Source organism: Protopterus annectens, chromosome 1.part1 (genome assembly GCF_019279795.1).
Source record: "Protopterus annectens isolate FY-2018-M chromosome 1.part1, PAN1.0, whole genome shotgun sequence".
Classification (NCBI taxonomy): domain Eukaryota; kingdom Metazoa; phylum Chordata; order Ceratodontiformes; family Protopteridae; genus Protopterus; species Protopterus annectens.
In genome coordinates this window covers 847,700,377-847,727,161 of record NC_056726.1, presented here as the reverse complement: position 1 = coordinate 847,727,161, position 26,785 = coordinate 847,700,377, and the positions used below count along the sequence as shown (strand labels likewise).

Here is a 26,785-nt window from a genome sequence, read left to right as displayed (position 1 = left end):
GCCAAGATTTGAGAGAAAAAGGTGAAAAAAAAAATGAAGATGGTCATTTAGGGCACTTCGTTTTATTTCATTTCAACAGTTTCTTTGGGACGTCAGAGCCTAAGTCAATATACCTAAGGTTTCTGTCAATGAAAACAGGTCAGAAGTGGGCGTAGCTCATTGCTCGTCTATTTTTAAGAAAAGGTTTTAAGGGAACACGGCCATTAAGGCCAGGGGGTTATCTGCCCTCAGCCGCATTATCCATTTGGCTTCCTCTCTCTCTGTCAGATTGGTCAGGTCTCCTTCTCTGGAAGTAAAATGTATCTTTGAAATGACCATGAAAACAAAGCTATGTCCCTCATGCTCACGTAAATGAAGAAAAAGAGAATTTGTTTCCTTTCTGTTACGTATATCAGATTGATGTTTGATAATTCTTTCCTTTAGCTTCATGTTAGTTTTTCCAACATAAAATACTGTGCAGGAAGTGCAGGTAGCTATGTAAATAATATTGCTGGCTAGGCAATTAGCTAATCCATGAAAAACAAAATTCTGTTTAGTAACCGGATGCTTAAATGTGTTGCTACAATTGATTACATTGCAGACCTTGCAGAAGCCACATTTCTTTGTTCCTGATGAATTATTATGTATGTAGTTGTTACATATCCCATCATTTGGGCATAAAATCCTTTTGAGATTCTTTTTATTTTTGAAAAGGAAACTTGGGTTATCTCCAACAATCGCTTTTAACTTTTTATCCGAAGTTAGAATCGGCCAGAACTTTCTGATCACCTGGCATACGTTATCATGGTCCATAGTGTAAGTCAAATTGACCCTTAAGTTAGATGCTCTTTTAGATATAGCTAGGGATGGTGTACTTTCATCTTCTCTGACCTTAGAGGAATAAAAAGGTTTGCCTTTTCCTTTACATATGTCATTAATTCTGGTCTTGTTTAGTTCTAAACTTCTCTTTCCATATCCTCGTTGGCTGAAATTATTAATAACCCTCTCTTCTTCCTGGAGAAAGGTTGCCTCTTCTGTATATAGCTTTGAAATCCCTGCAATTTGATTTTCAACAATGTTAGAGAAAATATGCCTAGGATGCATACTGGAAAAAATGGAGCATGTAGTTTTGCCACATATCTTTCCTATAGAGGCAAGTGTCTATTCCCTTCCCCGGATCAAGAGATAATCTCACATCCAGAAAGTCAATAATCTCTCTAGATGTTTTTACAAATTTCAGGAAAGTAGTGGTCTGTGACATGAAGTTAACAAAGCTTCTTAAATCTTCTTCTTTGCCCTTCCATACAATGAAGGTGTCATCCACAAACTGATTGTACAGAATTATCTGGTCATTCCAAATGTTAGCATCCTTGGACCAAGCTCTCTCCCAGTTGGCTAAAACCAAGTTTGCATAACTATTGGCGCAGGGCGTGCCCATGGCAACTCCCCATCTCTGCCAATAGTAGCTGTTGTCATAGGTAAACACATTGTACTCCAACACGATTTCCAAAAGATCACATATCAAATGTGATTCTACCTTCTCTTCTGTTAGAAATTCTCTTACTGCTTCAATGCCATAATTATTTGGTATGGAAGTGAATAAACTGTTCACGTCTAGGGTTATTAATAGACTCTCAAGATCATCATAATGTTCTACAGCTATATACAGATGTTGTAGAAACTCAGCTGTTTCTTTAATCACAGTGGAGGCCCTAGGTAGCATCTTTTTTAGTTCTTGTTCAATAAACATAGAAATAGATTCTGTCAACCATCCTCTACCAGCCACAATTGGTCTTAAAGGTGGGCATTTAAGATCTTTAGGAATTTTTGGTAATCCACTGATAGTTGGTACGGTGGGGTGCTCAGTGATGAAAAGATCATGCAAATACTCATTAATCTCTCTTTGCAATAGCATGTCATAAAGAACCTGCTGGATCTTCCGTTTCATAATATTTAGTTCATTCTTACTAATCAAGGAATAGGTCTTTCGATCACTTAATAATTCTTTCAAACATTGGACGTACAACATTGCATCCATTACCATGATGGTTCCTCCTTTGTCAGCAGGTTTAACCACAATATCATTCCTTAAGTGTCTGATTTTCTTCTTTGGTTAGATTGAAAAACTGTTTCCCTTTCTGAGACTTTCTTGTTCTCATTAACTCCTCTTCACAGGCATGAATAAAAGAATCCACAGCTGGGTGGTTGAGGGGAACAAATGTGCTCGGTTTCTTGAGCATAATATTACTTTTAATGGGACATTTATCATTTCCATCCCCAAAAATATACTTCAAAATAAGATTCCTTCCAAACATTCTAAGGTCCAGTGCAAATACATCATGTGTAGATTTGGTTGCAGGAATAAAACTAAGACCTTTCTCTAATAGATCTATCTGAGAGTGAGTGAGCTGAATGTTCAAAATATTAACCACTAAATAATTTATTGTGTTACTTTCCTTTTCTTTCTCTCTCTGCTTACAGATCTCCCTGTTCGAGAGACTTTGTTCATCATTAAAAAAAGGGAGCTGCTCTGTGATGGTAACATGTTGTGCTCCTCTCTTAGGTATTGTTCCTAGTGGATGACCATTGATGCCAGTGCTGTTAAAAGGACTGGTATTATTGACATTAATAACTGCATCTGAGTCATGTTCTTGTTCGATAACGCAAGCATTTTCATTTGTGACAATACTCCCATTCGGGACTGTCCCAAAGTACCAACTATCAGTGGATTACCAAAAATTCATAAAGATCTTAAACGCCCACCTTTAAGACCAATTTTGGCTGCTAGAGGATGGTTGACGGATCTATTTATATGTTTATTGAACAAGAACTAAAAAAGATGCTACCTAAGGCCTCCACTGTGATTAAAGATGCATCTGAGTTTCTACAACATCTGTATATAACTGTAGAACATCGTGATGATCTTGAGAGTCTGCTATTAGTAACCCTAGACGTGAATAGTTTATTCACTTCCATACCAAATAATTATGGCATTGAAGCAGTAAGAGAATTTCTAACTGAAGGGAAGGTAGAATCACATTTGATATGTGATCTTTTGGAAATCGTGTTGGAGTACAATGTGTTTAACTATGACAACAGCTACTATTGCAGAGATGGGGGGTTGCCATGGGCACACCCTGTGCCAATACTTATGCAAACTTGGTTTTAGACAACTGGGAGAGAGCTTGGTCCAAGGATGCTAATAACATTTGGAATGACCAGATAATTCTGTACAATCGGTTTGTGGATGACACCTTCATTGTATGGAAGGGCAAAGAAGAAGATTTAAGCAGCTTTGTTAACTTCCTGTCTCAGACCACTACTTTCCTGAAATTTGATGTAAAAACATCTAGAGAGATTGTTGACTTTCTGGATGTGAGATTATCTCTTGATCCGGGGAAGGGAATAGACACTTGCTTCTATAGAAAAGATATGTGGCGAAACCACATGCTCCATTTTTCCAGTATGCATCCCAGGCATATTTTCTCTAACATTGTTGAAAGTCAAATTGTAAGGATTTCAAAGCTATGTACAGAAGAGGCAACCTTTCTCCAGGAAGAAGAGAGGCTTATTAATAATTTCAGCCAATGAGGATATGGAAAGAGAAGTTTAGAACTAAACAAGACCACAATTAATGACATACGTAAAGGAAAAGGCAAACCTTTTTATTCCACTAAGGTCAGAGAAGGTGAAAGTACACCATCCCTAGCTATACCTAAAAGAACATCTAACTTAAGGGTCAATTTGACTTACACTGTGGACCATGATAACGTTTGCCAAGTGATCAGAAAGTTCTGGCTGATTCTAACTTTGGATAAAAAGTTAAAAGAGATTGTTGGAAATAACCAAAGTTTCCTTTTCAAAAATAAAAAAAATCTCAAAAGGATTTTATGCTCAAATGATGGGATATGTAACAACTATGTACATAATAATTCATTAGGAACAAAGAAATGTGGCTTCTGCAAGGTCTGCAATCTAACAATTGTAGCAACACATTTAAGCATCCAGTTACTAAACAGAAATTTGTTTTTCATGGATTAGCTAATTGCCTAACCAGCAATATTGTTTACATAGCTACCTGCACTTCCTGCACAGCATTTTATGTTGGAAAAGCTAATATGAAGCCAAAGGAAAGAATTATCAAACATCAATATTTTGTTCTTATGTGTATGTTCTGATGAAGTAGTGTTACTATGAAAGCTCTTACCACTGTTTTTATTTTATTAAACTTTTATCTTAGTACTACCTACTGCCATTTACAGCGCATTTATTTGGTTTTATTTTCTGTTTATGTACTGCTGGATAACTGCCTGGATTTTTGTTATATTTTAAACTTTCATGTTAATTCAGTCTATACTGTTCAGACTGAACTACATTACTGCAGTTTGTTTCATTTTAATAAACCTAAACAAATTGGGTAGATGTCATTGAAAAGTAAGTTTATATACAAATTATTTTGTGTTGAAACTAAAAAAGCAGGTTCAGAAGTCATTCATAATAGTGTTTAAGGTTAACCTCCCCTTGTAATATGTATGTATGTATGTGTAGGTGCATGTGTGTGTGTGTGTGTGTGTGTGTGTGTGTATATATGTATTTATGTATGTAAGAGGTGTTATCTCTGGAAATGGTTAATTAACTTTTCTGTGGTTACCCTTTCTCATATACTATGACATTGGTTAACAACATTCAAAATAAAAATGTTCAAACTATTAGAATCAGAATGACATTTATTGACCATGTATGCATGCATACAAGAAATGTGACTCCAGTTTCAGTGACTCTCCAAGTATGAATTACACAAACGACATGCATACAACTATTAAGAACAAAACAAAAAAGTAAGCATATATATATATATATATATATATATATATATATATATATATATATATATATATATATATACAAGGTGCAAAGTTCAACTCGGTGCAAGAAATACTGAAATAAACTCTGAAAGAAACAAGTATTAACAATATGTAAACAGTACTGCAGAATCCTCGGAGGCCTGGGGAAAAAGAATACCCCAACCTAATAAGCACCGTTAACCATTTATGAACTTGATGGCCTGTGGAAAAAACTGTTCTTATATCTGATTGTTTTGGTGTGTATTAATCTATAACGCCTGGCTGATGGTAATAGTTCAAAAAAATGGTGGCCTGGATGTGAAGGGTCAGTGATAATCTTCCCTGCCCTTTTCATGACTCTGGAATAGTACAGGTCCTGTAAGAAGGGCAAACTAGCACCAATGATATTTCCAGTAGACCTGACTATTCGGTGTAACCTATTTTTCTTATGATTAGACCGAGTTTCAAACCATACTGTTATGGATGAGCTGAGAACAGACTCAATAACTGCTGTCGCAAAACGTACATTCGCTGTTGTGCCTTTTTTATGATGGACCCTGCATTGATCTCCCACTTCAAGTCCTGGGAGATTATAGATCCCAAAAACTTGAAGGATTCCACAACTGACGCAACAGTATTAAATATAAAGAGGGGAAATAATATTATAGTACCACTCCTAAAGTCCACTGTCATCTCCACAGTTTTAAGAGTGTTCAGTTCCAGATTATTCAGACTACACCAACGGGCCAACTGTTCAACCTCCCATCTGTATGCAGACTCATCATCATTCCATTCTGTATATTGACCATATATAGAGTAGACTATGTATAGAATTTCTTCATTACTGTTGACTTGGGTAAATTCAAACTTGTGACAGTACATCTTCAGCAACATTTTATATAAGCACATTACATCTTTGATACATACAGGGCATGTCAACAAGCATTATAGAAAAATTAACTTGCATAATATTCAGGCCATTTTGACTTTTTGGGAGTATTTTTAATACATTCTTGCAATACAAAATTGTACTCAGTATACCCTTTTATGTCATTAAATAGAACTTTCTGGTCATCTTGTTCCTGGAACTGCATGCACATGCAGATACCTCTTCTCAGTTAAATCTAATCTTCCCTCCCAGGCATTCTTAATTTTTTCTGCAGTATCAACATCACGTGGTTAACATATTTTCATCTTTTGTTCCACTTGTTTTTGTTATTCTCATGGTTGTTTTTTTCCCCATTTTTCCAGTGGCTTTAACCTGACTGCTAAAATTCAAAACCATTCCAAAAACAATTTCAGAACAGTAGGGAATAATGCTCTGTATTTAGATTCTCCAGTATACACTCTGATATTGCACGTACAAATGATTAACAGTCTTTCCATATCACCTCAGAGTAATCATGTTCCACAAATGCAGGTTTCCCAAGCACAGGTAATTTTCTACCTAGTTGCCAAAACTTTCAGAATATTTAGGCTTTCACATACCATGTACGAAATTCTGACAGTATTGTCTCCCCTTTAATCCAGCACTAAACCTCTGAATCTAGTAGCAAATGTTTTATTGCTGTTTTTCCCAAGGTCTGTCTCATGAAGCTTGCCTACCCTGCAGTTTTGCTCTTCACATATTCCATGAAATATATTTTTCCACTTTCCACAATACCATATAGCCAGAATTTTTTTTGTCTTATTCTCTATCCGTGTTATGTGCTTCCCCATCTGCATAAGGTGTTTTATAGACTTAATACCTTATCGTGAGTCTTACATATGTTATTTGTCTGGTTCATTGGCTTCCCACTGATCTTACCAATAGATAGATTCATCACTTGTGACCGCTCCTAAATATTTCATGTATACATCAAACAATATGGTCAAGTCTGTTTTGTGTGGCTTTGGCATTGTTGACCACTTCAGCAGCATTGAGTCTTGGGGTGCTTTTAAATTCCATACTGATGGAATATGAAAGATCATGGTGACCCCATTCCTGCCCATGACCAGTATATCTTTTATGGTGTACAGATTGTACCACACAACCCATTTTTTCACTACAAATTGAGGAACACCTTCACTCATTGATTTTCTGGAAAACTGCACTGAATAATCTGCTTTAACTATTTAGTGGTTTTAGTTTCTCAATAAATGCAGTGTGCACTGGAGGCTACCCACTTCATTAGACACTACACATGCATCTCTAACATCCCTGAAATTCTTATTCTTTTTCCCTTAGTCAGTGGTAACTTCAGTGTTATCCAAATAATCACCGGTATTTCTTCAAGTAGTCTTTAGACATCTCTGGGAAATGTGCTCTATTGTGTACCTGCTAAATGAAGTAATTTACCTGGTCTCTGTCAGTTTCAACTTATAATTCTGTAGATGAAGAAACACCCTCTGCAGTTACACAAGTGCCTTGTATAAGACCATCTTGTGTAAACTTTGCGTGTGTTTATAGACTGTTTCCACTTTGACCCTCTTTACTATAAAGACATTAATGGAATTTCCCCAGTCGTCTTACAGTTGGGAGACCAGCTGGCTTAATGGTTAAGGTCTTCATCTCCCATGTGCAAGGTGCAGGGTTCCTCCCACTTACCCAAAGCATGCGGAGAGTTTCTGCCTCAAACTAATGGAGCTTTGGGCAGCAGCACAGACTCTAGATGGTGCCCTATATGGGGAAGAGTCATATAGTGAAAACACAGACGGCTGGAAAGGTGCCAACGAAATACAATTTATTGAAACAAAATAAAATGTAGATAAGCACTATTGTCTCTTATTAAACAACATGAGACTTCATCATTCAAAAAACTCCATCGTGCACTAACCCTTATATAAGAACAAATCACATGATTTAAGAAATCACAATTAATCTAAGTAATCAATAGCATCTTAAAGCCACATAAAAGTGTAATACAATAAATACAATTAAGATATTGAATATTCACAACCACAAAAGCTAATATTTTTAAGAATCAAAAATCAATATTCAAAGAAATTAATAACATTATCTAACTTGAGATTTTAACTTAAACAGACATCCAATAGAAGCTAGCTCATTTAAACTAGGCCATACTACTGCATTAAAACATAAAATCCAAAATAATTCACACCAAAGTATAATGTCCAAGGCCTGCCCCTTACATTATGTTCTACTTTTTCAATAACAGTACATTTAAAATTATGCCCTGGGTAATCAACATGTGAGAAAAGTGGATTTGTCTTTTTTTTTTCTTTTGAATCTCGTAAAGGGAACCACAGGCAGCGCCCATAGCAATCCCTTTCACTTGTATAAAAACTCGCTTCTCAAATAAGATGTAGTTGTTCTTAAGGACAATTTCTAGATTTTCCTCATAAAGATTAATTTTGTCCTGTTTGTAACCCCTTCTTAAAAAGGTAATTGGTGAACCACAACATACCTATTTCATATGGAATTACCGAATAAAGATCTTTGACATTAACTGTAAGAAAAATAAAATCATCATTATATTCCAAGTAACTACATTTCTTTAAAAAAATCCCAAAAATCAGTACCTATATGTGGTTCTTCGAGTACATATCCCTTCAATTTAAGGTCCAAAAATTTGGCAAAAGGTACTGTAATTGAGTTATGAGCATCAACAGTTAGATGCATGAGCAGGTTGTATAAATCCTTGTGGATTTTAGGCAGATCAAAAATAGTGGAAGTCATAGGGTTAGACAAATTTAAAAATGTATATTCTTCCACAGAAATACATTGTTCAAGCAACATGTCACGTAATTGTGCTCTAATCCTACTATAAGCAGTGTTCAACTCATTCCTAGAAACTTGGCTATATGTATCATCAAACAATAATGCATAAATTCTAGTCATGTAATCCTGGTTGTCCATGGCAACCAACCCGCCCCTTTTATCAGGTTTCATAAACCTAATATCCAAACTCTTAATAAATTCAAGTAAATCATTTTCTTTTTTACTAATGTTACATTCAAAAGATGGAAGATTCTGGTTCAATAAAAATCTCAGATCGAGTTCACAAACCTTTTCATATAAAGAGTGGGTCGGGTGCAGTGAAGAATTACAAATACTGATAACATGAAATACAGACAAAGTAGTAGGATTGAGCTCTTTAAATAGTATAGCCAGGTTGAGTTTCCTAATGAAAAGTTCAAAATCCATTAATGTAGCCGCCACATTTGCTATCTGTGTTGGAACAAATGTGAGCCCCTTGGAGAACAAATGAACAATCAAAGTGTTGTAAACTAAAAGTGTAAAACTTAATAAAATCTCCAGTGGAATTAACTGAAATCTTACAAAAGGATACTGACAATGTAAGTTCAAGTTGTGCAAACCTGTCTGTCTCCGATTCCAGGTCGTCTTTGCGTTGTTCCATTGCTGTCATGCCGTATAACATTGATGGGAAGGTGTAGCCCTTTTCCAGTCCCACCCATTGCTTGTTTTTATTCTGATTTCTTTCTCTTATCCTCTTGGACTGATGAAGTGGCAGAGGATCTAAAGGGGGGAATTCATCAACTTCCCTGTGTTAATTACAGTCAGCTGCATTCTCCAATTCCTTGTTAGATGTTGTATTGTAAACTGATGTAGGTGGCCCATATTTTTGTCCCCATTCTTGTCCACCAGGGAGATTAGGGTACGCTGTGTTATGAGAATAGTCTTAAACTGCCCATTCAAGTTTCCTTGCCTTCCTTGCTTTAATGTTATTAATTTGATTGTCAGTGCTGGAAAAAAAAACTTTAGTACAATCAGCTTTATATTGATCATATAGTAAATTAGTAATAATGTTGTCTTCCAATATTTTGATTTCACAGATCAACTCATTCAGTAAGTTTTGCATTGTGCCCGACAAGAACCTCCTTGTATTTACGCCCCTATTTATCAAAAAGGGTCAACAACTCTTTGTGACAGGGTGAGTTTTTGATCAGTCCAGTGGGATATCTCTAAATCCTAAGGCTCTTCGGCACTTTATTACTTTTAATAGATTCAGTAAGATACACATTTTCAACCTGGAGCTTACATACCTTAAGTAATTTATAATGGAAGGCATGCAAATTTTAATTCATAGAGGCACCTGTTTGTGTGTTCTTAATATTACTAATAAAATCCAGTTTTTGTTTTAACCATTTGCTAAGAACGGGCAAGTTAGAATTGGAAGCATTCATAACTGTGGATGCAACAGGAATGGTACTACCTTGATTACGTATTATAGTACCAGAATCGGACAACCTTGGGATTTGTTGACCCAAAGGAATAGCGACAGAATTAGATGCAAAATTATACTGTGTGCCAAAAATTAAGTTCTTTCAATCTCTGCAGGAAATGGTGAACTACCAAGGTTAAATTCCCCACTGAAGTAGTTACATTATTCAAGTCCATGTCAGGAAAGAGTGATTGCAAACAGGTGGCAGAAGCCAAAGACATCTCATCCAGCTGAACAAACCAACAAACTAATAACTGGCAGAAGAGGACAGACTAGTAAAAACACAGACTAAACAATACAAGACTTCATCAGACAAAAAAATTCCACCATGTACTAACCCTTATATAAGAACAAATCATTTGATTTAAGAAATCACAATCTCATTAAGTAATCAACAGCATATTAAATATAATACAGTAAATACAGTTAAGACATAGAATATTCACAACAAAAGCTAATAGTTTTATAAAATGTTAAGAATCAATAAAAATCTTCAACATAAATTAATACATGTTATTAATTTATGTTTTAATATTTTTATTTTTATGGATTCTTAATTTTTTTTAAACTATTTGCTTTTGTAGTTGTGAATATTCAATGTCTTAATTGCATTTATTGTATTATATTTTTATGTGGCTTTAAGATGCTGTTGATTGTTTAATGAGATTAAGTGTGATTTCTTAAAACATGTGATTCCTTCCTATATAAGGGTTAGTGCATGATGGAATTTTTTGTCTGACAAAGTCTCATATTGTTCAGTGAGACACGAAAGCGCTTCTCTACATTTTATTTTGTTTCAATCAATTGTGTGGCATTCTCTTAGCATCTTTCCAGCCATCTGTGTTTTTACTAATTTGTCCCTTTCTGCCAGTGAAGATTTGTATAGACCAACCACTTTGGGCATCAATAGTAGTGCACAGTATCCCTCTAGATAGGAGCACATGAATCACATATTGTGTACTGTGTCAGGGCTAGCTGCTCGACTGTGTGAAAAATTAGCTGTATGTGATTCTATCATGTTAACTAATGTCACCAGACATGGGCAGGGTTATTTGCCAATGATAAGTGATTGAGGACCCGGCCTACTCTGATGTATGCCAGGGACCCAAACTATTGGTAGGAGGGGTCTTTGTTCCCTGTTGGCCAATGTGTGCCCACCATAAAGACCAGCAGCCCTGGGTCAGTAAGCTGTTGGCCATCTGGTGTCCATTTGCAAACTTGGGGTAGTTCTGTTTAGCGAAAGCTGGATGTATAACCACTCAGCTCGCCAAACACGAATTAAGGATTGCTACAATCATTGCAGGTTCACTGACAGGACGGAGCTTAGAAGTGGATAATATGATAGTAACAAGGAGGCTGGGCATCCTATAAATTCACGAGACAAGATGGAAGAGCAGTATCATTGAACAGAAAGTCTGGAAAAATGTGACTTAGGTTCAAATAGAGATGAGAAGAAATAACTTGTCAAAGGATCAGCCTGCCAACCATAAATATATGCATCTAATACAAAAGATGGAAATACACATTCAAAAAAACTGCCATGTGTAATAGGTGGGAACAGAAGCTTTTTATCATGATGGCTATGCTGTCTATGTTACACTGAAATGTGAATGACCTTACAGTATTGATGAAAAGGAAATAGTATTGAATTATATTAAGAAATGCAAAGTTCAAATAGTAATGCTGCAGAAGACACATTTCTAAAGAAATAAGCATGTAAATTTGACAGAGGATTTCAGAATGGTTATTAGGAAGAATATCAGGGACAGAGGAAAAGGAGATTAATTATACTAATTGCTAGATGGGATCCAATATTATAATGTACTAGGGATAAAAATTCTGAATTTTTAGTAATAAGAGGTTATTGGCATGGTGAAGATTACAATGGTATGTATTAATATTCTGCTGAAAACGGCTGTTATGGAGCTTAAAAAAAATTTGGGAGAAATAATCAACTTTTAGCAGCGAATATTATTTATAGGTGGGGTCTGGAATTTAGTATGCAGTAGTGAGGATGTATCAGGGGTCCTGGAAGGGACAATATAGCAAAAGAGGGTAGATGTCTGAAGAAATTTATGAAAATATGTGGTATGGAAGATATGAATTCAGCAGTAGGAACTCAGATGGAATTTACATATTATATTATTTATTTATTTATTTTACATTTGTTGACCGGGCTAGTCCAACTGGATATATGTCCATTTTCAGCAGAGGCCCGGTGAGAAAAGCTCCACATGCAAACATTAGTAAGAACAGGTACAAATTAAGCATATATATAGTATATACATCAAAACACATTAGATATTAATTACAAAAACAGAAGATGAGTAATAAAAAGTGTGTTTTGTTAAGAGTTTCTTAAAGCAGAAAAGTTGAGTGTACCTAGATACTCAAGGAAAGCTAGTCAGGGTTGCTACAGGGGCAGAGCCAGTGGGTTTTGAGGTGAGCTTTGAGTTGGGGTTTAAAGCAGGGAAGAGAGGAGATTGCTGTGAGATTGTGAGGAAGAGTGTTCCAAGTTTTTCCTACTGTGTTGGAGAACAAGGATTTTCCGGCTGTGTTATTGGGTTTACCAGTGGATATAAGTAGTTTCTCGGAGGAACAAAGGCTTTTACGATTACAGTAAGGAGTGATAAGAGAAGTGAGTATGGGAGTGTTTGTGGGTTTGTAAAGGATTTTGTGGGCTATGGAGAGCTGGTGAAATAGAATTAGGTTTTGTAGTTCGAGCCATCGTAGTTGCCTTAAGTTTTGGCAGTGATGGGTTCTAAAAGTAGAGTCAGTGGCAAATCTGGCAATATTGTTGTAGGCAACAGACAATTTGCTGAGGTTAGTTTTGGACAAAGAAGTGTAGATAGGGGAGGCATACAGGAGGGTGGAAATAAGATGGGAATGAGCAATGGAATTTCTGGCAAGTGGAGTAAGGAATGGTTTAATTCTATAGAGGGAGCCTAGTTTTCTGTTAGCTAATTTTATAGTACTGTTGATGTGCATGTCAAAGGTCAGATTGTTGTCTATCTCAACTCCGAGGAGTTTGTCAGTTGGATCGGGTGATTTGTTGGTGCCATTATTTGATGTGACTCAGAAGTTCAGTGGAGAGGATTTTCGGGTCGGTGAAAAAAGTAATTTGTTTTTTTTTTTGGTGTTCAAAATTAAGCATCGTTTGAGGAACCACATCTCTATGGTTTCGAAAGTCTTTTGGGTGAGAGAGTGCAGTTCAGAGGGGGATGAGGCAGAACAGATTAAAGTAGAATCATCTGCATATTGTATACAGGTGGCAGGAGAAATATGAGTATGAAGATCATTAATGAAAATTGAAAAAAGGAGAGGGCCAAGAATTGAGCCTTGGGGGACTCCTAGAGTAATGGGGAGATGGGTGGATATGTTATTATGCCACCGCACAGCCTGTTGTCTGTTGTGCAGATAAGAGTGGAACCACTTAATTGAACTTGTGTGTAGTGCAAATGATTTAAGTAGGATTAACAGTATTTCATGATTGACCATATCAAAGGCTTTGGATAGATCAATAAATATAGCAGAGCTAAGGGTATTATTCTTCCTATTTTTATTGATAAAGTCTGTGAAGGAAAGGGGAGGGCAGAGGTGGTGCTATGGTAGGGTCTAAAGCTGTGTTGACAGTTAGCTAGCAGATTGTTAGTTAACAGGTGATTCAGAAGTTGCTTCTGGACACATTTTTCCATGCTTTTAGCAAGAGAAGAGAGCAGGGCTATGGGTAGGTAGTTAGAGAGTTCAGTTGACTTTCTACTTTTATGAAGGGGAATAATATGAGATATTTTCCAGAGTGAAGGAATGTAGCCTTCTTCAATGGTTCTGTTAATCAGGATGGTGATGGGATAGGTTAATGCATTAGCAGCAACTTTTAGATACATAGTAGATAGAAGGTCAGCTGATGGAGAGGATGGTTTAAGTGTATGTAGAAGAGAACAAATGAGTGAAGAAGGGTACAGGTTGTAGTTGAAATGTGGGAGTAGAAGTGTTAGAGGAGATGGAAAGACAGGAGTTATCAGGGGAGAGTTGATTGGAAAGAGACTGGACAGTTTCAAGTAAAGAAGGTATTGAAGTCATTAGCAGTCTGTTTGGGGTTATCTTGGGAGGGGCCTGATGTTCTTGGAGTGTGTGAGAGGCCTGGCTTTAAGAGAGTATTTAATCCTGCCCAGAATGTTTGTGGGTTATGTAGGTTAGCCTGTTGCAAATGGCAGTAGTAGTTTCTTTTATCAAGAAGTACTGCTTTTTTGTAATGTTTCTTATTTGTCTAAAGTTGAGTTGATCAGTGGGATCTTTAGTACTGCAGTATTTGGACCAGAGTTTATTTTTCAGAATAATCTTTTGCCTTGTGTCCTTTGTTAGCCAAGGGGCGGCTTTTGAGCAAAGTCTGATGGATCTTGTGGGAGCATGTGAGTCAAGAATAGATAAGAATTTAGAGTTAAAATAAGTCACAGCATCATCCAGTGGGAGGTGTTTAAGAGGAGACCAATTGCAGGACCTAAATTCAGCTTCAAAGCTGTCAGGGTTAAAATTTTTGTTTGTTCTAACCATTTTGTATTTAGTTAAAATTGAGGGTATCAGTTTTATATCTAATTAAGTAAGTAAGGGCATGGTTACTTATATCCTCAGGCAGTGTACCTACTGTATATGTTTGGTAGTGGCTATTTATCAGGATCCACTCTAAAATGCTTTATTTGTTGCTAGGTTTATTTGTTCTGGTGGGGGAAAGAATGGTTTGTGAAAAACCATGAGGATTTAAGAGGGTGGAAGGGTCAGCTGAAGAGCAGATATTCCAGTCAATATTGACATCCCCAAGGACTATTGTTTCTTGTGGAAAGTGAATGGCCAGCCAGCTAAGGATTTCTTCTAAGGTACTGATGTTGCCTGGAAGAAAGGTAGATGCAGATTATATAGATGGATTTGTAGGCATTAAGGTGGAGTTTGTATTTAAGGATTTTGGCATTACTTTCAAAGGGAGGCTTATCCTGTAAGGCAGTGATTTGCATCCCTGATTTGTAGAGGATTGTTATTCCACTACCCTTTTTTACATTACGGTCTAGTCGATGGATGTTGTAGCCAGGAGGAATAATTTCCTTGTCCTGAATTACTGGTTTAAGCCAGGTTTCATACAAGCAAAGGATGTCGAATGAGTGTACATCAAGTAGAGCATGATGGGGGGGCAGTTTTATTTTTAATACTGCGGATGTTAAGGTGAGCTATAGTGAAAGAGTTTGGGGGTTTGGTTAGTATGTTTGAGTTAGAGGATAGAGTGCAAAGAGGGTTTCTAGTTGAAGTGTTGTTTGTGCCTGGGATGCTTTGAATGACACCTGCTAGAAGAGAGAGGATTAATGTTTTTCACCAGTTAGAGGGTTTAGGGGAAATGAGTAGGGACTTTTTGTCTTTATGATGGGAGTAGGTAATGTGAATCTTTCTATGAAATTTTGTAGGAAGGTACCTGGGAGAAAATATGAAGTTAAAACAGTGATGAGATGAATTTATGGAAGGTAAAGTAATATGTCTGGAGAAAGTATTAGCTTCTGTGAGGCTATGATGTTCATAGGATGTTAGAAAGTAGGGTACATTAAGGAAAGGGAAAATTGAGAATGTGAGAAGTAGTTTTTAATGTGACGAAGTTACAAGAGTAGGCATAGGGACAGGAGAGTTGCAAGGAATTAATTTGGGAAGAGGAATAAGAAATAATGATAGGAGGCGATGGATGATGCTTTTGAAAAAGTAGATGTGGCAGGTGGATGGTGATAATTAGCCCATGAGGGGAGGGTGAAAGAGTGACTGGAGGAGTAAAAGTAGGGGAGTGGTTAAGGAAGTATAAGTTTAGGACCCCTGGGGGTGGGTGGGAATTGGGGGTAGAGTAGGGGAACGGAGTGAGCCTGGCAGAGCGAACGGAGCAGGTAAAGACAAAAGGAAGGACAACAGTCAGAAAACAATCAGAAAAAGCAGCTAATTTAAGGTAAGTGAAGGTGGGTGAAGGAAGTGATAAAAGGGTTAGGCTATGGTCAAACTGAGAATTTAATAAAAAATATATGTGGGGGAGAAAAGGAAAGGTTCAGAAGCAATGTTACAACAGCAGGAAAAATAGGTAAGATTAATGTAGTGGGGAGAGAGATTCAGGTAGAATATTGTTGCAAGGTTAGGGTGCCTTCTAGTGGACAAAAAAATACAGAAGAAAGTACTTTGCAGGGGAGAGCTGGGATGAGAAAAAAAGAAAATGAAGTTTCTAGGCATTCTTCCAGGAGGGCAGGGATATTATATGGTGGGCAGGCCAGAAAGGGAGAGATAGCAACTAGTAGTTGGGAGAGTGGGGGTGAGGCTGCTATGTGTCAAGGCTGAACTAGCGACACTGTAGTTGAGGTTAAGTAAAACAGTAATACAAAAATCAACTATAAGGCTAGATGAGGGAGCACATACTTTCTAGATTCCTTTTAAATACAGGGTTCAGAGGTGGGAAGCCCAAATTCTTTGGGAAAAACAGGGGAGGAGGCAGTGGAAGATCCTTTATATAGGTTCTTGTTCACCAGGAGAGCTTCTGTAGATCCAGGGAGTAGGGGTTTAGCTAAACAGTTGGAAGTAATAGAAAGGGTTGAGAGAAGAATGAGATAAGATGACAGATTTTAAAGTATAAGGACATGTTAAGCTAATTAGTTATGCTAATAAACTTTAACAAACTCTAAAAGTTATGTCTTACATGAGTATTCTAAACATTGCAGATAAGGAAATGCCGACAAAGTGTAGAGCTGTTAACCAACAATTACATTAAACACATTCTATAATGATCAAAACAAGACATTCAAAAACCAGAGGCAGTAGTTAACAGAAAACGCATGAAACAAACTATTCAGTGCAGGAGATGAAAAACTTAAATGGATACTGTAAAACGCACAAAAAGTGAAAATCAAAATGACATTTTTGCATTCAGAGGGTATAGAAACATGTAGAGCAGCTACTTGTATTTTTGCTTACTCGTGAGCCTTCAGGTATTAGGGTGTTAGGGTACAGAGAAAACTACCATGCAAGATCAGGAGTAATATTCCCTTTCCAAAGCCTTGTCCATATAGGGTTTCATGCACTTTGCATTTTATTCCCCAAGTACAATAACTAGGCTAGATTAGATAGAAATTACATTTCACAGGAACACATGCATTTAATGGTTCTATATCAGAACAACGAAAGCACATATGTGCAACTACATAAAAGTTGACACGTAATGCTTGAAACGTGTAAATAGCGAACGGCCACATACATTTTTTCCTAGTGAAAAAATTCACGTGGCCGTTTGGAAAAAATTAAAAACCATTATCAGGTGAGGGGCTTCACCCCCTGCACCCACCAACGTGGGGGGCTCTGCCCCCACCCCCCCTAACTTAATATACCAACTCCAAGATTGCACTATAGCGAAGGAAAAGGCAACTCTGTGTAGTTGGCCAACTAACTCCTTGCCCTGTGACATATTCATTGAATCTGTTAAATGCAGTTCGATGAATACATGTTCCCTCAGAAGCCATTTCATGCTTCTGATATAGACCGCATTTAATTGAAAGCTTCAACACACATCTTATTTCTGATCATGCACCAATAAAAACTAAGATAAAAATCCAGTGTAATGAAGTAAAGATACTGGTGCTTTCCCACCTACCTGTTAAAAAGAGTGGAATTTAAAGAATCTGTAGTAGAAATTATTCGAGAGTTATTAGGGAAGATAGAAATATTTTCAAAAGTTATAACTAGTGACTGGGATAAAATGAAAATGGAGTTTAAAAACAGAGTCAAAATAATAGCGAAAGAATTATAATTAAGAAGTAAAAGAAATTACTTAGAGGGACTGACAAACATTAAAGTATTGCAGAATAAGGGGAATCGCAGTGAACTAAAGAGAAAACAATGGAGTATTTGGATAATATGCACGAGTTTTGGAAGATTGCAGTTAAGCAACTACTTTTTATAACAATTCCAGAGCACAAAAACTTTTACCACAACAATTTAGGCAACAGACGAAAGGGTTGTCATCAGACTTAGGGAACCTATAACAAGAAACATAACCAGAGATCCTGTAGAGGTTTTAGAAATATTCCAGAAACTTTATGAAAATATGTATAAAATGTAGAAATGTGGAAGTCAAGAAGGAATACAAATGAAAATATTTATGAAAGGCTTAATTATGCCATGGTTAGAGGTTCAACAACTAACAGTTAAGTTAGGAGGTGATGAGATAAAAACAATTATGTATGATCAATCTTTGGGAAAGCCTCCAGGAGCAGATGGTATTTCTGTGGAAGTTTGGAAATTAGAAGGGAAGACTGTGATGAAGATATGGACAATTTTACCAGTGTTCTAAAAGGAGGGGAAGCACCTACATCTTGGAAGAAAGATGTGCTGGTAATTTAGGAGCTACAGCGGAAATGCTGCTACTTTCTTACAACGGGCACTCCATTCTCCATCTGAAGATGGTCAACAGACACTGGAGGTACAGTTTAATGAAATCTAATTATGAAATGTCTCCTGGCTGCAGATTTCAGGAATTACATCACAGACTGTAGGGAGCTTATCTGTGGTTCAGTAACATAGACTAGAAACTTTGGCAAACAAAGACTACACAAGAACTAAAGTGTATTTAACTTTTGTTATCAATTCTCACTGAAATAAGTGTTTTCTAGGTTTTGTATAACAAGTTGAAGTGATTATCTTGAGTTTGTTCTCCTTTATTTTAACAATGTTAAACTGAAAGTGATTTGTTTTTCCCTTAGTGTGTGAATAAACAGCTAAGTCTACAAACCAACATTTTGTGTATCTTGAACTCTGAGCATACTACCAAGCATTGCAAAAATCTGGCAAGACATATCTGTAATTGATAGTATATTTAACCAGGCTACTTCTATAACCAGCTAAAGGCCAATGTAAAACAAGTACTGGCTACATATAAGGTATATACCTGACATTATTTCTCTTCAGTTAGCACAGAAAATTAAGGTTATGAGTTGTTAATTATGTGCATCTGGTGTTCAAGGTTTTGATTCCTTCAGTCTTCATCTGCCTGTCTGACTCTAAGCGTGTCACTTAACGAAGGCGGTTCTCCAATACTGAGTCTGAAAAAGGTCCACGTGAGTCAGTGCTCTACCTCGGTCAGCAAATACAAAAACGTAAAAGGTAAACACTTTTCAATGGCTGTACAGCTATAACACTTCAGGATTTAAAAGAAATCAGAATGCCTGTAATTGACAAAAGCCTGCCAGATAATATTGTCCAGTAACTTCCTTGTTCATAGGTTCACAGAAGGTTACTAGGCTAACAGCCCTAGAGCCCTTACAAGCCTAGCCATATTCATCCTGAGTTGCCCCAATTGTTGGTGGTTAGGTGAGTAAAGTTTGCAGAGGTAAGGGCCTGTGGTAGTTAATACCAACTTCCTCTGTCCAGCAGCGACATAATTTGAATGGACTTGATTTAAAACTTTATTTCAAATTTTATAGCACAAACACTTGATAGCCGTTTGCTCAACAAACAATACAGTCTCACAGTGCAAACAGCCTTAGCATGAGTAGTAAACTTCTCTGCCCTTGAAACTGACATTCATTGAAACAGCATTGAAACCCACATTCATAGAAAATCCATCTGGCCTGTGGCAGATTGTTTACCTTTGGACTGCTTTAAAACCATAGACTCCTTGCTCACATTTTTAGAACCATACGTATAGCATATGTACTTTGATTCACCTTTCTGATTGTATTAAATTGTATTCCTTGTATAATACAGAACCACTTGTTAAAGTGTGTTTAAATTTGTAGCTCTGAAAATTTTTCCAGTAAGCAATGAAAGAAAATGTATGAACCAATACAAAACTACCCATTTCAGAACATTTTAACCATAAAAGGCTACTCAAATTTCTATCGTTGAAGTCCACTAACATCAGTCAATATGCACAGTTTCTGCAGGAGTAAAAGTAATCCGAATAATTCCAAATTAAAGCGATCTGTAACTAACTGAGAGGTTGCTACTGGCAAACAACTTTATATTTCAGTGTTTCATCTACAAATTCAGTACCTGCTGCCCTTGAAGAATTAATTGCCTATGTTACATTAAAAAAAAAGTTGGTAAGCTGGTCATATTGGTATAGGGAATGGCTGCCAAACTGACAACAAGTTCATAGTTTCTAGGCATCACATCCAGGGAGGACATACTCTGGAGTGCAGCATCCCCATCCCCCGCTTACAGTGCAAAGCAGTATCAGCAGTCCATCTACATGGTGTGGAAGTACAACCCACAGCCTTCTACACCAAAGGTAAGTATGATGCCTGTTGTGATACTAATAATACTGCTTTCAAATTGTATAGTACAAACATTGCCATTTCATAAACAAAACAGTTGTGCATTGAAAACAAACTAGTATAAGCAAGAGTAAACTTCTCTTCCCTTTCAACTTACAGTTTCTTAAAAATGCACTGAAACTCATAATTCCTTCAGCATCTGGTAGCTGGTATAGAGGATTCAGGCTCTTTGTCTCCATTGAAACTAAAAATTCTGTGAAAATGCACTGAATCTTAGAATTCCTTCAGCAGTCTGGTAGTTGGTGTAGAGGATTCAGACTCTTGTCCTGTAATCAAGGTACAGGGGTTGAGTATGAGTTATTTGACTAACCTTACTCCCTTAACTAGAGTATTACATACACACACACACACACAAATTGCTAGTTCAGATTCTGTGGCAGTGATATGACTAGTTCAAATTTGTCCACAGCAAGCACGTAATTACATTATGCTGGTGTGCGTGCGTTGTATTAAAGACACATGCATGGATGCAGTATGTGTGCGTGTCTTCTTAAAGAAGAATATGCTGGTGTTTAAAGAAGAAATGTTTATATATATATATATATATATATATATATATATATATATGTGTGTGTATGTATATATGGGTCTACCTGAAAACGCAGAAAGTCCACAATGCCGACAACGAGAACACTGACGCTGGAAGATCGACAATGGAAATGATCAAAAGTTGAGAATCCTGACACTGAGAACACCGACATGTTAAGGTAAGTGTGCGATAGGGACGGACGTTAGCGTCAGGGTGTGGGTAAGGTAAATGTGTGATAGTGACAGACGTTAGACTAGGGTGCGGGTCAGGTAAGTGTGCGATAATGACGGACTTTAGGTTTAGGGGCGGGTTAAGTGAGTTAGGGTTAGGGTGCTGGTAAGGTGAGTGTGCGATAGTGACAAACTTAAGGGTTAGGGACGGATTAAGTGAGTTAGGGTTAGGGTGCAGGTAAGGTAAGTGTGCAATAGTGACGGACCTTAGAGTTAGGGTTTGGGTTAAGGTTAGTGCATAGATAGTTGTGTATGTAAGGTTTAGTGTAGGCTTGTAAGGTTTTTAGTGTGCTTGTGCTGTGTGTGTGTTTTTCGGGAAAGGTATTTGTTTTGTTGATTGTTGGGATTGTGGTTTGTCGGGCATGTGAAGTTTCGTGTTTGTGAACTTTCGGTTTCTTTCAGTTTTTTCATATCGGTTATTTCATTGTCGATGTTTTGGCGTGTCAGTGTTATCAGGTAGACCCATATATATATTTTTGTAATTAATTGAAAAATACATGTGTAAGCCTCATGGCCAGATTGCCTCCTCCCAGTCACTGGGCCCTAGACAACTTGCTTAGGTCACGTAGTGTTGGATCTGGCTCTGCTTCAGCTACATTATATCATTGTTTATTGTTGAAGATGTAATGGTTGACTGTAGGTTTTAAGAGTCTGCTTCCTTGTGTGAGGTATGGAGCATTTGTAAAGGAAATGTGAACCAGGATATGCTGTGGGTATTACATTGTGTGAGATTTTTTTCTAGTGGCATCTGAACTGTACTTCTTTGGTTAGATAGGATTGTTAGATGTATTTGTATGTTAAATGTATTTTGTAGTGTATCGGCATACCTTCTAAATGTTTGATGGCCGAACATTAGCTGTGTTCACCATGTAGTGATTAAAAATTAAGACTCTCCCAGGCTAGAATGTAAAGCATAATAAAAATGTACTTAAATAAATAGCAAAATGAAGCAGCAAGGTTTAAAGAGACAGTTGCAGTAATCCTCAACATAACAGCTGATTAAAAACATTGAGGAAAAAAATGTGGCTGATATGAAGAAATATACAACTTTTTTGGAGTTAATACTATTTCCAGGACCTGGACCAAGTTGGGTATTTCACAGTGTAACGCAGTATTCTCTAGTTTAATTGTTTTATTCTTGATGGTAACGAGTTTATACTGCAGGTGGAATTGTTCCAGTGACCAACTAACTTTCATTAAAAAGTAAATAAAACATTAAGTCTGATTTTCCTTTAAAAACAAACAAAAAGAAAACAAACAATGGTCTGTGGTTTACCATTGACTGCACAAGGATCATTCCAAAGTAGCCCAGCAGTAGACTAATTGTACCTTGAGATAACTGCATTCCATCACAGTTTACATGTCACCACTTCATGTGATACAGCACTTGTAATAGTGTTTGTTCATTCAAATAACATATAACTTTGGTTTACTTTTTCTCCTCTGCAGCAGAAAAATGTATTTAAAGCAGTTCATTTTGTCAGTAAACAAATGGGTTAAGATCTCTTTTGTTTGATTACTTGTTGCAGACAAGTCTTGGGCACTCTCTCTTGTTTAGTCATGCAACAATACTTTCTTTTTTGCAAAATGGTCTTGAGTGCTGGCTAGGTTAGCTGCCTTACTTTGTATGTTGTTGTCTTTAGTGGCACCATCTTTCTGTTCACTCATTTCCTTTTATTTGTGCATTTGTGCAGAGAATTGTTTATTAGTTCAGAGGAAGAATCCATGCACACGAGTGGAGTGAACCAAGGCATGAATAATGAAAAGAAAACTTCTGGAAGTAAGGTAAAAACATGGATTATTGTGTCTTTCTTTTAAGATGACTTTTGCAGTAATTCAAAATATAGCTCACTTGACAAGTACAGATGAGCTGTAAATCTCCTGCACTCAACTTTTTCCATTAATTGACTTTGGTCTTATGCTAGAACCTGTATTATGGCCTAGTTTGAGCCTCCACAAAAGCATTGTTGGTGGACGATATTTTTGATTTTTTTTTTTATAATGAAAACCATTGGTCACCTGGCTATAATTTCCTTTATGATGAGGGTATCAGTCTGTCCTGACCTTGCTTCCTAAAGTTCCACTCAGTAAGTGTGAATATGCATCTGATAAAAGAAAATTTTCCTTAACAAAAGGACTAATTCTGCAGGCATTAGGGCCACTTCTGAGATAAAACTTTCCTTATTCTAAGTACCCTTCCCTTTTCCCATTCTGCATTAAATTCTTTGTTTCTGTAGATCTTCTTTGCTGTGCTTCTAGTTATGAAAAATGGATCAACATCAATGCTTTTTTGTAAAGTAACTGGGAGATTTCAGAAGTTACTCTATGGGCCTCTTGAAAGACAAACACGTGTCTCAAGCCTTAGATGCATCAAACATGAGCAGCCTGTTGGTACATTTCCTCTACAATGCCCTAGAGGGAGTTGCCAAAGTTATTTAGTCCAGCATGACTATTTACTGAGTTAAATAGTAGCTTAGGTTGATGAAGTTCACTGAGGATGCGAACGTCGCACTTTTAGATACCCCTTCTTCTAGTCCATACATTTTTAGAAAGGAAGTACACAATCACTTTGAAAGTATGGAGAAGCAGGGTAAAGACCGTCGCTTCTATGGTTGTAAAATTTGACTATCCACAGTTTACCTTTTTTAGGGTGTAGTAGTGACAGTGTTGCATGTGGTTTTGTCAAGGCATACAGCCCAAGCCTCAGTAGGAGGCAGCCAGAACAAAGCCCAGTATCCAGGACAACTTTATTTGGGTTTTTAATACCCAGAAGCAAGGCATCCTTAGTCTTCCCTAGACAGAATCCGTAAATACAGCAGCAGTCCTGATGCCTTGCCTGACTGTCACAGTTAAGGCACTTGGGGGGGGCCATCTGGCTCTTTATCTGTCAGTATAGATTTCCTTTACTAAGGAAAGGTTAAATCAGGACAGTGTTGTCCAGAGGGTACTCATTCCTGTATACATTCCCTCCCATTTCGCCATCTGTGCTCCTGCTTGGCATCCTGTCTCATCAGAAAACTGCTGTAAAGGAGGTCTCCAACAGAAAACTGTTAAGAAGAGCCTTTGAATAAATCCTACAAGACTACAAGAAGTCAGGATACTATGCCAGGCTCCTTTTTGGTGTCCACAAAAGCCAAAGGACCTAAGGCCAGTTCTAGGTCTACATGACATAAACACTTTCATTTTCATACAAAACTTTTGAATGGTCAAGGGGGCAGTCTAGCCTTCTTTGCTTAAAAGAATGTGCTTGGAAATGCTGTTTAGATCACCAGGATGCCTGCATACATGATTGATCACAAAGAAGTTCAGGAGATATCTACACTTCTAGGTTGAAGTCAGTCATTACCAGTTCAGAATGCTGCCATTTAGACCTACTGATGTTTACCAAGTGAATGTTTATAGTTGCAGTCAACCAGAAGCCAAAGGGAAGTGAGAATTTCCTGTACTTAGATGACTTGCTCCTTGTTATTGCTTTAGTTGAGGCTCCGACCATGTCCATGGATGGTCTGCTGAGATTATTCCCTTCTTGGGACATAGCAGAGAATCTTGCAAAGTCTCAGCTACTACCATCTAAGTACCAACCATCTTAAGCTGCCAGTTAAATATGAACTGTTTCTAGGCGCATCTTCCTTAGGAATACATATTAATGCTGTACCCTGCATAGAAATGACTTTTTTTCTGTATAGTAACACTAGTAGTGGACAGCCAATTCCCTTAGCTCAGAGAAAAGAAAATTAAATAACTAAGCAGAAAAGTAGCCGTAGCTCAGAGAAAAATAAACAACTAAACAGAAAATTAAAAGCCATTAGTTATATTTTGGACTGCAGTATATAAGCTGAAAAATTGGTATACATTACCACTTAATTGTAATGCAAGGCTAACAATTACAACTGAAAATACAAGTACCAAAAATATTAATGTATGCTGTCTGTCCCACATAACCTGCATCCAAATAGGAATAATCTCCTCCCTGACAAAGCTTATCTAACTGCCAAGTTCCAACCTCCATATTCGGTCTGGCTGCTAATTACAAATCAACTCTACTTGTACAACCATAAGCAGAAAGGTTTTATCATACCTTATATTAAAACTGTGTCCTGATTGTTTATTTCTGTAACTTCTACAAATAATTCCAGAGGGGGTTGCAGCTTACTCTGTTCCCACACCCTACCCCCAGTTCCTACTCACCCCCACTAAACCTTATTTAGCCACAGACAGTACTCCACAATAATCAAATTCATGTATATCAATAGCTGTAACCTCACAGCACAAGCAATTAACTCACCCACCTTGTACTACCACTATATTAAGGCAGTACTGTAATCCATTCTACCATCCATTTACACTTAGTCATAGCATATAAACCACCTAACCTATTCCACAAACCATACTATACACCACCAGATATTTTCGCAGCCATGAACTGCCTACCACGTTACTCCAGTCTTTAACACAAGATGTAATGGGATCCTATCTCGCCTACATTCATAACTGGTGGGTTCGGAGCCGATCCATCGGCTCTGACTCGGCCAACTAATACACTAGCATGAAGTCTCTCATTGGCTGGGCTACTCCCTATCCCAGGATGCACTACACCTGCTTCCCCAGATCTCGTTTGCCGCTTTACAAGCTGGATGTGGTCTCGACTTGGCTGGAGCTAAGTGGTTCTTTTTTACCTTTTACTGGTCTTTGACCTTGGGGTTTTTCTCTATATATTAACCAAACAGCTGTTTTAACAGCTATTCTTTGTAATTTATATATCTCGTGTCTGTGTTTGAGTGATTTCTAGTACTTTATTTTTTTCAGTCGGGCAAGGCCCGTTTAAGTTAGAGGGCCTTTGCCCTACCTTTGACTGCTGTTTAAGTGCTATTTAAGTTTTGGTTAGTTGTTTTTCGGGCTAAGCCCATTTAAATTAGAGGGCTTTGGGCCGTTGAACTTGTTTTGTCTGTGTCAGTTCACTGTGTTCTTTTTGAGGTAAATTTTCCTCAGTACTCGTGCCATTGTGTCTCGCGCTTTAGTTGCGCTTTTGTGATAGTCTTATTGCTTGTTGAGGGCCTGTATTATGTCAAAGGAGCAGAAGTCAGGCTTTAAAAATGCACTCGGTGCAGTTACAAAATGTCCATCACAGACAGCCATTCAGTTTGCGTTTATTGTTTGGGGTCGAAACATCTGCAGGAGACATGTAGTGTCTGTCATGCTTTCTCCTCTAGGGTTCTTCAAGAACGCAAGAACAAGCTGATTTTGAAAGGGCTTATTAAACCCTCCTTTGAGGAAGCCTTAGATCCTCCTGTTGCTTCCAAAGAAAGATCGTCGGCTCCGACAAGTCCGTCGAACCGTCTACTAAAAGCAAAATTGACTTCTTCTTCCTCGGCTCCACTGACTTCGGGGCCGAGGGTCGAAGGGTCTGCCTCGATACCTCTTGCCTCGGCTCCATTAGTTTCGGAGCCACAGGTTGGAGTATCGAGAGGTGAATCACCTCCATCGGTTCCAATGGCTTCGGAGCCGGTGGAGGTGTGCAGCTCAGACTCTTCCCCCTCGGCTCCGAAGAAAGCTCCTTCGGCGCCGATGGTGGTCCATGCTGTGGTGGAGCCGGCGCCGATAGCGTTGGAGCCGTTTCGGAGCCGGTCCCCTTCTCTCTCTGAGCTGAGAGGAAAGTCTTCTAGATTGTCTACCTCCTCTAAAT

The 26,785-nt window shown here is 37.6% G+C and overlaps 1 protein-coding gene across 1 annotated transcript in view; it reads left to right on the top strand.

Moving 5' to 3' along the window:
• LOC122815150 (probable E3 ubiquitin-protein ligase HERC1) overlaps positions 1–26,785 on the top strand; it is a 5,886,073-nt gene that overhangs the window by 2,440,847 nt on the left and 3,418,441 nt on the right. Inside the window, exon 24 of the mRNA XM_044087407.1 lies at positions 22,797–22,887. Within this exon, the coding sequence (XP_043943342.1) occupies positions 22,797–22,887 (91 nt within the window). The remainder of the gene's footprint in view (positions 1–22,796; positions 22,888–26,785) is intronic.